At 41.4% G+C, this 13577-nt stretch overlaps 1 protein-coding gene across 1 annotated transcript in view; it reads left to right on the plus strand.

Moving 5' to 3' along the window:
- Positions 1–1992: 1992 nt before the first annotated feature.
- NEK5 (NIMA related kinase 5) overlaps positions 1993–13577 on the plus strand; it is a 60908-nt gene continuing 49323 nt past the window's right edge. Inside the window, exons 1-2 of the mRNA XM_065896208.1 lie at positions 1993–2109; positions 10003–10099. Of these exons, the coding sequence (XP_065752280.1) occupies positions 1993–2109; positions 10003–10099 (214 nt within the window). The remainder of the gene's footprint in view (positions 2110–10002; positions 10100–13577) is intronic.

Here is a 13577-nt window from a genome sequence, read left to right on the forward strand (position 1 = left end):
GGGTTGTCCCCTCAGTCCGAACCCGGAGCTGCCCCCAGGGCCTCCGGGAGCCCCGGGGAAAGGGTGGAGCCCCCGCCCGGGAAGACACGAGCCGCAGAACTGCGGTCTCCGGTCCCGGGCCGCGTCGGTCTCCGTGGCAACGCGCGGCGCACCCAGCTCCTGGCCCCCGCGGGAGTTCTGCCGCCTTCCCGCCGGCCGCCTCCCGGAGAGAGTTTCTAAGGGAGAAGGACTTTTACCCCGGAACTTAGGGGCTTCCACCCACCGGTGCCTCTTGGGCGGGAGGGTCGCGGTCCCTCAGTTCCTGTGCAGATGCCCTCGAGTTCCGATTCCGTCAGCGCCTCCCTCAAAACCCGGCCCTCCAGTGTCCCCAAGCCTTCCCTGGCTGCGGAGCTGGCTTCCAGCCCCATCCCACCTAATCGTCCCCCCTTCCTGCACTGACACAAATTACTCAAAAACGTAACCTGCCTGCTCACTCAGGTTTTAAAAATCAGCAAGATTCCCTAACTGTAGTATTGAATATAACGGGGAAATGCAGTGGAGCAGTTTACCCAAAGCCCCAGAGGCTGGAGGCTGGCGGCTGGCCGAGGGCCGCCCGGCCGCGTAGCTTCCAGAGAGGTGGCAAGTGGTCGGAGGCAAGTGCTGGGCCGCCAGAACCTGCCCAAGACAGTTCAGAAACAACCCCACTGGGAACTACTGGCCCGTTTTTTGCCCACGGGCTATTGAGGGTGTACTTGTGTTACAAGCACCGTGTTTCCAAAGAAATGGTAGAGAGGAAGGGACCACACCGCTTACTACCCCCGGAGAATTCACCTTCCCCTCTCGAGAAGCCAGGACCCTGAGCTGAGAGTGATGAACCCAAATCAAAGGAGCTTAGGCACCAAAGGGAATGTTAGACCTTTTAACTGGGGATTCTGACTGGGTAGGTCTTGGATGGGGCTCTTGTATACTCTGGCCTTACACACCCTCCTGCCATACCGAATCTGATCAGACGAATCTAAATGCCACAGTGACTCTCTTTATTATAAAGTCTATATTTCAATCTGTAAATTCTTGGTACTACTACACTGGAAGAAGTAGTGAAGTAGTAGGGAGTCACCTGATAGGGACAGCTGCAAACTTTTAAGTCTCAGCTGCCAGGAGCAGCGTGGCCAGCGGGGGAGTGATTTTCCAAAACGGTGAACAGTTCCTGGTAAAGTTCCGAACAAGGTGCAGTCAAGCCTTGATTTACATGTAGTTGCATTCCTCGAAAATTCAGTGTTAAATAAAACTCTGCAAAATATACTTTGTATTTAGATGTAAAATAGTTTGGTTGTAGCCACAGATAATTATAAACGGATTTTTCCAAGCACATGAATGTGTACGGAGACTTTTTAAGGTTGTAAGGGCGCTGGAAAATCCTTTACTGTGCGGGATCGTCCCTAGCATCGCAGAATCTTAGTATCTCAGACCCCAGTGGCTTCTAAAAGCCTTCGTGCCTGCCTCTCCATCTCTGCGAACAGAAAAAAACTTCCGTAAGTTTCCAAAATGTCCCCTAGGGGGCAGTAACGCCCCACTGAGAAAGGCTGGACTGTAAAACCACACAAGCAGAAGGACAATTCCTGCTGCCTAGAGGTGCCCAGACGGGGATATTATATTTTTCTTTCTCAGAACAATCTTGAAAAACAGGTATTGTTATTTCCATTTCAGAAATTAGGAAAAAGAGGTTTTACGAATTAAGTTACTTGCCCGAGATGACAACACTAGGGTGTATCAAAGTTGAGCTGCAGCCCAAGTCTGACCGTGGAGCTGACTAAGCTCTGTCTCACTGTGGTTGTTACCTGTGGCCGCAAGGAAAGTTATTTGATTCAGTCTTGGCGAAATTAGAATGAAAGTTTTAGCAAAATGAGTTCTCTTACGTTGTAGTGGTCTGTTTTCTGACTTGTTCATATTTATGAAAAGTGAGCAATAAAATTTCATTGCTCTCATTTCAGGTAACTCCATGCATTGGAGACCATGGATAAATATGATGTGATTAAGGCCATTGGGGAAGGTGCCTTTGGGAAAGCATACCTGGCCAAAGAGAAATCAGATAGCAAGCACTGTGTTATAAAAGAGATCAATTTTGAAAAGGTAAAGTTAAAAAGTTAAAATTCCTGTTCATTTTCAGTGGTATATTCATCTGGCTTTTAGTCAAGGAAACACATCTTTTTTTTTACAAGTATGAGTGAGTTGACTTTTGTTTGCTCAGTCTTCTAAGTCCATTGTCCAAACAGCAACCAATGATCTTATTTTCATTTTTATTTTTAAATTTTATTTTTATTTTTGGCTGGGCCATGCGGCATGCGGGATCTTAGTTCCCCGACCAGAAATGGAACCCATGCCCCCTGCTGGGGAAGCAGAGTCTCAACCACTGGACTGCCAGGGTAGTCCCCAGTGATCTTATTTTTAAAGAAGAAAAGAAAGAAAAAAAGGAAAAGAGAAAAAGATGTTATCGTCCTGGCTCCTATGGTACTCCTTACAGTGATAACATCTTTTTTGGCTGTACGCGGGCCTCTCACTGTTGTGGCCTCTCCCGTTGCGGAGCGCAGGCTCTGGACGCGCAGGCTCAGTACCCATGGCTCACGGGCCCAGCTGCTCCGCGGCATGTGGGATCTTCCCGGACCGGGGCACGAACCCGTGTCCCCTGCATCGGCAGGTGGACTCTCAACCACTGCACCACCAGGGAAGCCAGATAACATCTTTTTTTTTTTTTTTTTTTTTATCCTATGGCACGTCTATGAGATGCCCCCTCCTCTGTTGCTCTAGTTCCTCTGTTTTGCCATGTGCTTCCTCTGACTGCCTCTCCAAATTCAGGTCACCTCCACAAGGAGACCTTCCCCAAGCATCCTAGCCAAGGTAGCTCCCTGACTTGAATCACTCCTTATCACACCACCCTAGTTTATTTTCTTAGTAGCATTTATAATGATCTGGAATTACTCTGCTCACTTATTTCTTGTCTATCTCCTTCCCCATGCAGAACAGTGCCTGGCACATAATAGACGCTCGAAAATATGTATTGAATGCATTGAAGGAATGGAGGAAAACCATATGTTATTGTTAGTCTAATGGTTTTGGAGAATAATTAAATATATTTGATTTAAGAGGAATCATTTTTGCTAAATTTCCCTTGGTTTGTGTTTATGTTACCCTCTCTAGTGGCTGTGTTCGTTTCAGATATACGGGGATAACAGTGTCCATTATGGGCTAGAATACATGTTAAGGCAAGTCTCGTTGGTTGCCTTCTGGAGGATTTATAAGTGAGAGGAGCAGAAAAACTTCCATACAAAATGGGTACAAAAGGGATGAATCAAGTTGCACATATGTGAATGTACTTAGTGCCACTGAACTGTACACTTAAACATGGTTAAAATGGTATCAATTTTATGTTGTATATATTTTACCATAATTTTTAAAAATTGGGGAAAAATAAAAGGACTTCCCAAACTTACATTAAAACTCAGGTGTAGATGATTAGCTTCAGGGCGCATGCTTTATTTACCAATACAGGTCCCTTTTCATGGATCCACCGCATATGTCTGCTAATGTCCTCTTAGTCTAGTGGCCTGTGAGGGCTTCCTTCCAGGACCCTATTCTCCTTACTCTCTTTTGTTTATCTGACTGCTCTTTCTCCGGCCTGTCTGTCTCCTCACCCTCCGTATGTCCCCGACCACCTATCCTTTGCCAACTCTCTTTCTGTGTACTGTTACCTGACAGTCACCTCCCTTCAATCTTTACCACTAAACAGATCACTCTTAAAACTCTGTCCAGCCTTGGTATCTTCCAGAGCCCTAGTTGTGCATTTCATTAGCCAGCTAGATATCTTCAAGTAGTATCTGTGTGAGTAATCTACTGCTGTGTAACATATTACCCCAAACTTCGTGGCTTAAATAATAGACACTTATTATCTCACAGTTTCTGGGCATTAAGAATTCAGAGTGAGGGGTGTTGAGGACCATCTTGGAAGCTAGCTAATACAATTGTACCCAAAGTAGAAATTTCTCACTTTTCTAAGCAGATCCAGGTCACCCACTCTGTGCTGCTCTGTGTTAATGACACCAGTACTTTTATGATATCCAGGCTCAAAACCTTGGGGTCATCGGTGAATTTTTTCTCTCTCCCCATCCAATTACTTGCTAAATGCAGTTGACTCTTTCTCTCCCTTGAATTTGTTTCATTCCTTTTGTCAGTGGCCTGGGTTACTTGGATCACTTCAGTACCTTTCTCATGGCTCCAGCTCTCATGTAACAAAATCTTGGGAATTCTCCCCCCAGGCTCCCAAACCTTCACTGGGACAGAAGTCATAGAGGAAAAGATGGCTAGATGCGTCGTCATCTTTGACTACACTAAAATATAAAACTTCTGAATGACGGAAAACCATCATGAATAAATGGAAAGAAAACTGACAGAATGCCCCAAATACTTGCAAGTGTTGACTAAAAGTGTGCTAGCTTTTTTTTTGGCCACGCGGTGCAGCATGTGGGATCTCAGTTCCTCCAACAGGGATCAAACCCAGGCCCTTGGTAGTGAGAGCATGGAGTCCTAACCACTGGACTGCCAGGGAATTCCCTGTGCTAGCCTTTTATAAATCTTAAAAAGAAAAAAAATTATAACTGAAGAAGTCATCATATACAAATTTCAAACTCGTTAGAAAAGTGAAATAAATCTATTGATTTTATATCACTTTTTGCTGATACAATTGGAAAGGATTGAAAAGAATATAAAAGTGGAGGAATCAGGCACTCTCAGAAAAGTGAAATAAATCTATTGATTTTATATCACTTTTTGCTGATACAATTGGAAAAGATTGAAAAGAATATAAAAGTGGAGGAAGCAGGCACTCTCTTGCTCTGCTGATAGGAAGGTATTGAGGGAAATTTATCAATATGTATCAAAGCCTTAGAAGGATCCATGCCCTGTTTGTAGTATTGACGAGGAATAAGGTCCGAAATACGTTGTAAAGATGAAAAAAAATCAGGCCACAAAGAGTTATGTATATATATGTATGTACTGTTAATGTCACACACACACACACACGCACACACAACATTAACAGTGGTTATTGCTGATTGGTGGGATTTCACCTCTATCATTTCTTTCTGCGTGGTCAGAATTTTTAATATGAAGCATATATTATGTTTTTAAAATTAAGAATTGTATTATTTGTATAAGCAGAAAAAGCTATCTTCATCTTGAAAAAGAAAAGAAAAAAAATGTATGCATCCTAGGATCTGGTAGTTCTCCTTCTGGGATTGTATTCCAAGGAAATACCCAGAAATGTGCAGACAGTCAGCAAACAACCTAAATGTCCAACAGTTGGGGATTGGTTAAGTAATTTGTGAAAGACTAAGCTGTTCATCAAAATCATGTTGTAGTCAAAGTATTGACATGAGAAGTATCATAACTTTTGCTAATTAAGAAAATAGTACATGTAGAATGATGCAATCTTTGTAAAAATATATGCATTATCTCTCTATATAAGTATGTATATTCCCACACATATCTGCCCATACATATAGGAAAGACCTACTTACTACATTATTATCGAGGTGGAATGTGGGATTATGAGTAATTTTTGCCTTGTACTTTTATATCGTTTCACTCTTCAGATTAGTTTTGACACCCCTCTCTGATGTGTTCCCAAATTCCATTTTCAACCTCCCCTCACATACTCTTCCTTTTTGCCACATGCAAATCCTTTGCACCGCAGCCTCTGTGCTCACCCGAGGGGCTCTTTCTTCCCAAAAGGTCTTTGCCTGCCCATCCAAGCATCAAGATCCCACTTGTTCAGGGCTGAGACTCAGTACACCTTGTAGAACCTTCCAGATCTAAGTAACCTCTCTTTCTCTGTAAACTCCATAGCTTTTTTTTTGCGGTATGCGGACCTCTCACTATTGTGGCCTCTCCCGTTGTGGAGCACAGGCTCCGGACGCACAGGCTCTGGACGCACAGGCTCAGCGGCCATGGCTCACAGGCCCAGCCGCTCCGCGGCATGCGGGATCTTCCCAGACAGGGGCACGAACCCGTGTCCCCTGCATCGGCAGGCGGACTCTCGACCACTGCGCCACCAGGGAAGCCCTCCATAGCTTTTTATCCATACTGCTGTTATGGTACTGATTGCTGTCTACTTTGCTGTGCTTTAGCTGTTTATTTTGTGCCTTCTCCTCCTTGTTAAACTGTATATTCTGTGCAGGCAGAATCCAGGTCTTTTGCATCTTGGTATTCCACACAGCAGCTAAGAATTCTTTGCACCAGTAGCGGGTCAATAAATTCTTATTGGATAAATAATTCAATGCATAGATATTTTCAGGCCTTCTAGCTCTGTTGTTAAGCTGGTACATATTTAGGAATTATAAAACCATTTAAATTCTAAGTAAAGAAAAAATTATGTGGGAGGTGAATCCTCTATAAAAATATATATTAATACATTTCATAGAGTCTCTCCCATTCTTTAGTATAGATAATAAAAAGCTGACTGTATATTTCTCATAGAGCAGTGAATTTTTTCATCTTTTACTTCATGAACCACCCTAGTCCCCATGCCATAAATAAGTAGAATTTCTATTGGGCCTCGTTATTGTTGCTTTCCCGTATCTCTCTGTGTTATCAGATTTGCCTAACAACATTTGTGTCACAGTATTAACATTTATTACTTATTTTTTTCTTTCTACTCTAATGTACTTTTTCATTACTTCTTATCTAGAGAAATTTACATTTCTTCTCAGCTCTCCAGCACCTCTCCACAAAGCAAACTCTAGACCCCAGAACTTAAATCGCCTATTTTCTTACAGGTACCAAAAAGCTCTATATTTTCTATCATCATCCTACAATTATCAAGCATATTCTTTTATTTCTTGCCTTCAAAAATGCATTGTATCTTTTCTTGATAATAAAAATTAAAATGTTCATTGAAGAAATTTTGAAAAAAACTGTAGGGAAAAATAAGGCTATTTAGAGGAAAATGAAAATCACTTTTAACCTCTCTCTTCATCACTATTAACATTATGGTGAAGTTCTCTCCAGGCTATTTTTAATGCATAAATGTACCTTGTAAGTTATTAGAATATATTAGATGATTGATGTCATGGTGGATGTACTCTTTTATAGCAGCTTTTTACCCTTAGTATATTGTGAATATTTTCTCATGTCATTCAATGCTTTCATATAATAAAATGTTCTCATATAATATCATTCAATGTTTACAGTAATAGTGGGTGCCTAGCAGACCTCATGTTATCCCAGGTGTTTTACATAATTAATCAATTTAATCTTCCCAACAACTCTAAAGGTAGATCTCATCACCCTCCCTGTTTAGGTGAAAGGGCTGAGGCTCAATGAGGTTAAGTAATTTGCTCAACAAGGCACAGTGACCAGCAAATCCTTCTACCTCTTCCTCTGCTCTTCCTGCCAGTGCTTCCGTGGATTTTTGATGATCGCATAGTGTGACATTAGGTTAAAAATACCATAATTTATCTAACTCTTTTTCCATTTTCAGAGAGGTATGTTGCTTGATTTTTTTGCTATGATTAAATAACGTTTAATATGTAGAAGAGTCATTTTTTCTTAAACAAACTGTGTATATGTGTTTACCTACATGTGCATTAAATAAAAAGGTCTAACAATTAGCAATCACTCCTAAGGAAAAGGAATTCATGGGGTGGGTGGGGAGGAAAAGGGGAAGTTTTACTTTCATCTTATTTACTTCTATCTGGCTTAAAATATTTTTTTCAAATCACTAGTGTATATTCTTAATTAAAAACTAATAGTAAAACACTGAAATGAAGGCTTTTGTATGAGAGCCCTTGGGCACATTTCTGATTATTTTCTTTGGATAAACTTCTAGAAGGATTAATAAGTTAAAAATAGGAGCATTTTAAAGTCTCTTATTAGATACTGTAAACTTGTTTTCCTAGAAAGACTTTACCAATTTATATACTTACACCAGAAGTATGTGAGTGCCATTTTGCTTTCTGGTTAACTGTGGGTATTAACATTCTTTTTGTCTTCGCCAAGTTCACAGATGAAACATATTAAATTTTGTTTTCGTCTTCTTTTATTACTGAGTGAGGTTGAATATTTTTTACTGTTTCTGAGACATTTTAAATTTCTTTTATTTTTTTGAGAGTTGCCTAGGCATGTATTTTCCCATATTTCTATTGGCATATTTGCCTTTTTTTCTTGCTTGCCAGAATCCTTATATGTTATAAATACAAAAAATCTTGGTCATATATATTGCCAGTATTTTTACCTAACTATAAAAATACACTTATCTCCCTATGTTTGCCTTTCAATTTCGTTTATCATAGTCTTTTGAAAAAAACAGTAGTTATAAATTAAAGTAGTTAAGTAGCTAAGTCTATCCTGGTAGCGTATTTCAGTTATTTTTATTTTGAAACTCATGTACCAGTTATGCAATTTAAAGTGGGGGGAAAGATACTGAAGCTTAGAAGATTTAAATAATTTACTGAAAGATACATAGCTAGGAGGCAGTAAAGCTGGGATGGAGAATAGTAATTTTTTTTTAATTTTCAAATTTAAATGAGGATGAAAAATTTGGGAACTCACACATTACCTGTGGGCCAAATGTTGAAGGTCATTACAGAGGGAACTGTGGAGAGGACCAGTGACCCATGGAGGCCAGAAGGGTGGGGCAGCCGGGCCAGAAGTCAGTGTAGAAATGACAAAGCGTCAAGAATGAGGAAGAAAAGGTAGAAATGAGGTGTGGCCATTGCCAATGGCACCAAAACATTTGAACAATATTGTCCATAGATGATAAATAGAATAATAAGGAAATACATCAGGGAGTGAGGGGAGGAGAGAAATAGGTAAGGCAGATTAAGGGGTACAAGCCTCCAGTTGCAAAACAAATGAGTTATGGGTATGAAATGCACAGCGTGGGGAATATAGTCAATACTTAATATCCTTGTGTGGTGACAGATGGTAACTAGACTTATCTTGGTGATCACTTTGAAATGCACATAAATTTTAAATCACTGTGTTGTGTGATGGAAAATGACATAGTGTTGTAGTTTTTGAATTTTACTTCAAAAACAAACTCAGAAAAAAAGATCAGAATTGTGGTTACCATGGGCGGGTAGTATGGGAAGGGAGAATTGGTTGAAGGTGGTCAAAAAGTACACTTCCCGTTACAAGATAAATAAATACTAGGGATGTAACGTACAACATGATAAATAGAATTAACACTGCTGATGTTATACATGAAGGTTGTTGAGTAAATCTTAAGAGTTCTCATCACAAGGAAAAAATGTTTTTTCTATTTCTTTAATTTTGTATCTATATGAGATGACGGATGTTCACTAAACTTACCGTGATGATCATTTCATGGTGTGAGTCAAATTATATGCTGTACACGTTAAATGTATACACTGCTGTATGTCAATTATATCTCAATAAAACTGGAGGGAAAAGCAATAATAAAAGCAAATTAGTTTTTTAAAAAGAAAAGAAAATACATCAAATCTAAAATGAAGTCACAAGAGACATTTTATTTGAAAACGAAAAACGTAGTAATCTTAACATAGAACTTTACCAGTCTGATTTATGTGATATATGACAATTTACTTTTTTTAGATTTCATTTGTTTCTTCTCAGCAGTGATTGCTGCTGGAACATTGCATTTTTTTTTTTTTTACAAATTCCTTTGTTGCTGAAAGATAAATATTTAAATAACTTTCCTCCAGATGACTAAATAATTGACACAGTACACCAATCCAGCGGAAATTTTAATACAGCAGAACTTCACCAGAAATACTTATTTTCTTGTTTCTGATTGTCACTGACAAACCATTGACTAGATATAGGACACTCTAATTCTAGAAATGTCATTTCCTGCCGTTGAGAGATCTGTTGCAGAAGTGCCATTAAAAGCCAGTGAAATCCTGGAGAATTTTCGATGACAGTGAGTAAAAAGCATTCCTTGAAAGCGAATTATCTTTACAGACAACTCTGTCTCTTAATATAATTTAGATGCCCATCCAAGAAAAAGAAGCTTCAAAGAAAGAAGTCATTCTTCTGGCGAAGATGAAACATCCCAACATTGTAACCTTCTTCAGTTCATTTCAAGGTTTGACTTTCTCATTTTCTTAAAGTATTTTAATGAAGTGTGGGCATGTAGACTTCTGTATAAGGTAGTTCCTGAGAAGTGTGTATAAATTAATTTTTGTAAGTGGACTCATTTTCCCATTTACTTAAGTTATAATTTGAGGCATCATCTTTATTTCTTCTCTGGTGAGTTTTTGTAGGCAGCTTTCCTAAATTTTCTCAAGTTTGCCCACCTGCCTTTAATTCTCACTCCCTCAGATAGTTAACGATGGGTGTATTAGCTTTGCTGCAGTCTGAAATTTCAGTGACCTACAAGAATACCATCTGTGTCTCACTCACATTACTTGTTGGCTACGGTTGGGCGGGGTCTTTACTTTTTAAATTTATTATTATTATTATTATTGGCCGTGCCTCATGGCTTGTGGGATCCCGGCAGTGAAAGTGCCGGGTCCTAACCACTGCACTGCCAGGGAACACCCAGGAGGAGTCTTTAAGTCTGGGGTCCAGCCTGAAGGAGCAGCGCACATACGGAGCTGTTTTCCTGAGCTAGAGGAAAGAGCAGGACACAGAGCCCACCCCACGCTCACTCTCAGATCCCTGCTAGGATGTGGCATGTTTCTTACTTTCCTTATGTGCTCACGTTCTGGGTGCAAAGCAGCCGCAACCAACCCCGGGAACGGGATGATGGTGGGGGAGGGTACACTCTGCCTCTATGAGTCCTTGTATGTCCCGGGGCAACGGGGAGGGCTGTACAATTCTGCTACAGAGAGGCAGCCAAGCAAACGGCCAGAATAGAGGGGAAAAACTTTAAGGCCTCAATTCCCTTCTCTGTGCGCCTGCATACAGCATTTCTTCTGCCTCTATCACTTGACTCCAAAGGTTAAAAAAAAAAAAACCCCACTAAAAACACCATAGAAGGAGCGTTGGTCATTCATTCAGTTAAATATTGATCGAGTGCTTACGCTGATGCATTCTTCTAGGCGCCAGGAATACAGCAGTGAACAAACACAACAGGCACAAATTCCTGTCCTCGTGGCTCTTACATTGTAGTGGGAAGAGACAGACAATAAACACATATACAGCATGTCACGTGTTTAAAAGGCCGTGACAGGGCTGTCTGTGTCCCCAGTTCACCATGGGGCATCCCCATCCCAGCACCCAGCACTGGGGGTGCTTGAATTCACAGGTCAGAATTAGTTCATGGAGCAGGAATGTTGCCTAGATATCTTCAAGCACCATCAGGGGTGTAAAAATCAGTAAATAAATTTTAAAAGCTATTTTTTGAGCTTTTACACTGTGCAGGGCACTGTGTTTCTTGCAAATTAAAACCACTGCATTCAAAATAGCTCGCAAATTAAAACTGGGTACATTCCTTAAAAGAGTTCTTGGGACACCTCCAAGGTCTTTCTGGGATCTGAGAGTACATGTGAGCCGGGAATTGAGTTGTACCGAGCAACCTTTAAGGGGCAGCCGCTGACTAAGGTGCCTTGCATTCCTGTTCGTTGATTCCTAACAGCGACGCCATTAGACAGTCTTCCTTCTCCTCATTCTGTGGGTTATGATTGTGACTCCCTGTGACTCGTAAGTCCTGCTCATCGTCAGGCCTTCTCTGAGATCCCAATTCAAGTTACAGCCCCCTGTACTGATCTCGCCAGCACTTTTGTGCTGGTGTGTATGTTCCTATACGCCATTAGGAACTGTCTAATATTTGTCTCCCTTTAAGACAGTAAACATAACAAATTCTTTTGCTCACCACTTGCTCCTCAGCATGTGGTACATAGTAGGTGCTCATACACGTTTGCTGAATGAGTGCCTAGACTGGGCCATTTAGGAGAGTGGTAGAGCACGTCTGTGTTTAGGAAAACTGGAGCTGTTGTGACGGCTTTGAGTTTGCCTGGCAGTTTGTTGGGACTTGAAACACTGAGCTTATCTGAAAGCCTCAGAGGTCCTTGCAACACCTGACTGTAGAGAGTTGGGGGAAAGCCTTCGTTTACCCTCAAACAGCTCACCTCAGAACAGAAGAACCCTGGCTCTCGTTCATTAATTGTTTGTCTATAGAAAATAGAAGTTTTCATAAGTTTGAAGCAACATGAGAAAAATAAGAGAATGTAGTAAGAATTTCCTAAGGCTAAATTAATTCCACTTAAATTCCTTCAGTAAATTTTTATCAAGTACCTATGATTTGCTAGGCATGGTCTAGGTAAAATAGGCCCAAATTCCTGCACTGCTGTTTTCTGTTTCTGTATAACCAGTGAACACGAATTTAATGGCTTAAACAGGCACCCACTTATCCTCTCCCAATTCCTCTAGATCGGAAGCCCGGGCTGGGCTTAGGTGGATTCTCTGCACAGGGTTTCACATAGTTGAAATCAAGATGTCAGCTGTGTCTGCAACCTCATCTGAGGCCGAGTTCTCTTCCAGGCTTATTCCGGTTGTTGGCAGGTTTCATTTACTGCAACTGTAGGACTGAGGTGTCTGCTTTCTTGCTGGCTGTTAACTGGGGGTGATTCTCTGTTTCTAGAGACCAACCTCCCTTCCCTGGCATGTGGCCCCTTCAATAGGCCCTCTCCAGCTGGAACCTCTCACTTCTGTTTCTGATTTCCAGACACAGATTTAAGTGGCTCTTGTGATTAGGTGTATAATCTCTTTCTATTAACTCAGAGTCAGCTGTTTAGTAACTTTAATTATATCAGCACATCCCCTTTGCTATGTAACATAATCATGGGAGTGATATCCCATATTTACAGGTTACACTCTCGCTCAAGGGGAGAGAGTTCACAGGGTGTGTGCATTAGGGCCACCTGAGAATTCTGCCTGCTCTACAACTGTGGAGTTTACATTCCAGGGGTAAAATGTGGGGAGAGACAGACAATAAATGTAAACATAATTAATAAGTACAGTATATGCATGTTAGAAGTTGATAAGTGCTGTGGGATAATAGAATAGGGGGAGGCAGGAGTGGAGGGAAGCATTGTAAATAGGGCGGTCAGGACAGGCCTTGCTGTGAAGGTGACATTTGAGCACAGATTGAGGAGTCCTGCTAACATCTGGAGAAGAGCTTTCCAGGCAAGGAGAAAAGCCACTGCAAAGGGCTGACTGTTAAAGGACTAGCCAGGAGGCTTTGGGGAAAGGCCCTCTGCTATTGGCCCTGAGCACCTCTGCATGTTTTTGCTGGATATGCCAAGAATGCCAAGCCCTGACCGAGAGCTGGCTTGTTTACTGCTCACTGTAAAAGCAGTCGATTCCTCAAGTGCAGTGTTCCTCTCCTGTAATGTAGCCACTGCGTGTGCAGTTGTCCATCTAGGCTCTGTGGATTTGGGAGCCGTAGAACGAGCACTAACATGAAGCTCTGACAGCTGCTTTTGCCAAGAGTAATAAAGTCCTTTGTCTCTGGCCCAGGAATCTCGTGTCTTCTGCCAGCATCCATGACAATAGTCACAGGCGGGTGAGGGCAGAATCTCACACCTGTAGCAGAAGCCACTGTGGGTGCTGTGCAGTGA

The sequence above is a fragment of the Phocoena phocoena genome, chromosome 18, assembly GCF_963924675.1.
Source record: "Phocoena phocoena chromosome 18, mPhoPho1.1, whole genome shotgun sequence".
NCBI lineage: Eukaryota > Metazoa > Chordata > Mammalia > Artiodactyla > Phocoenidae > Phocoena > Phocoena phocoena.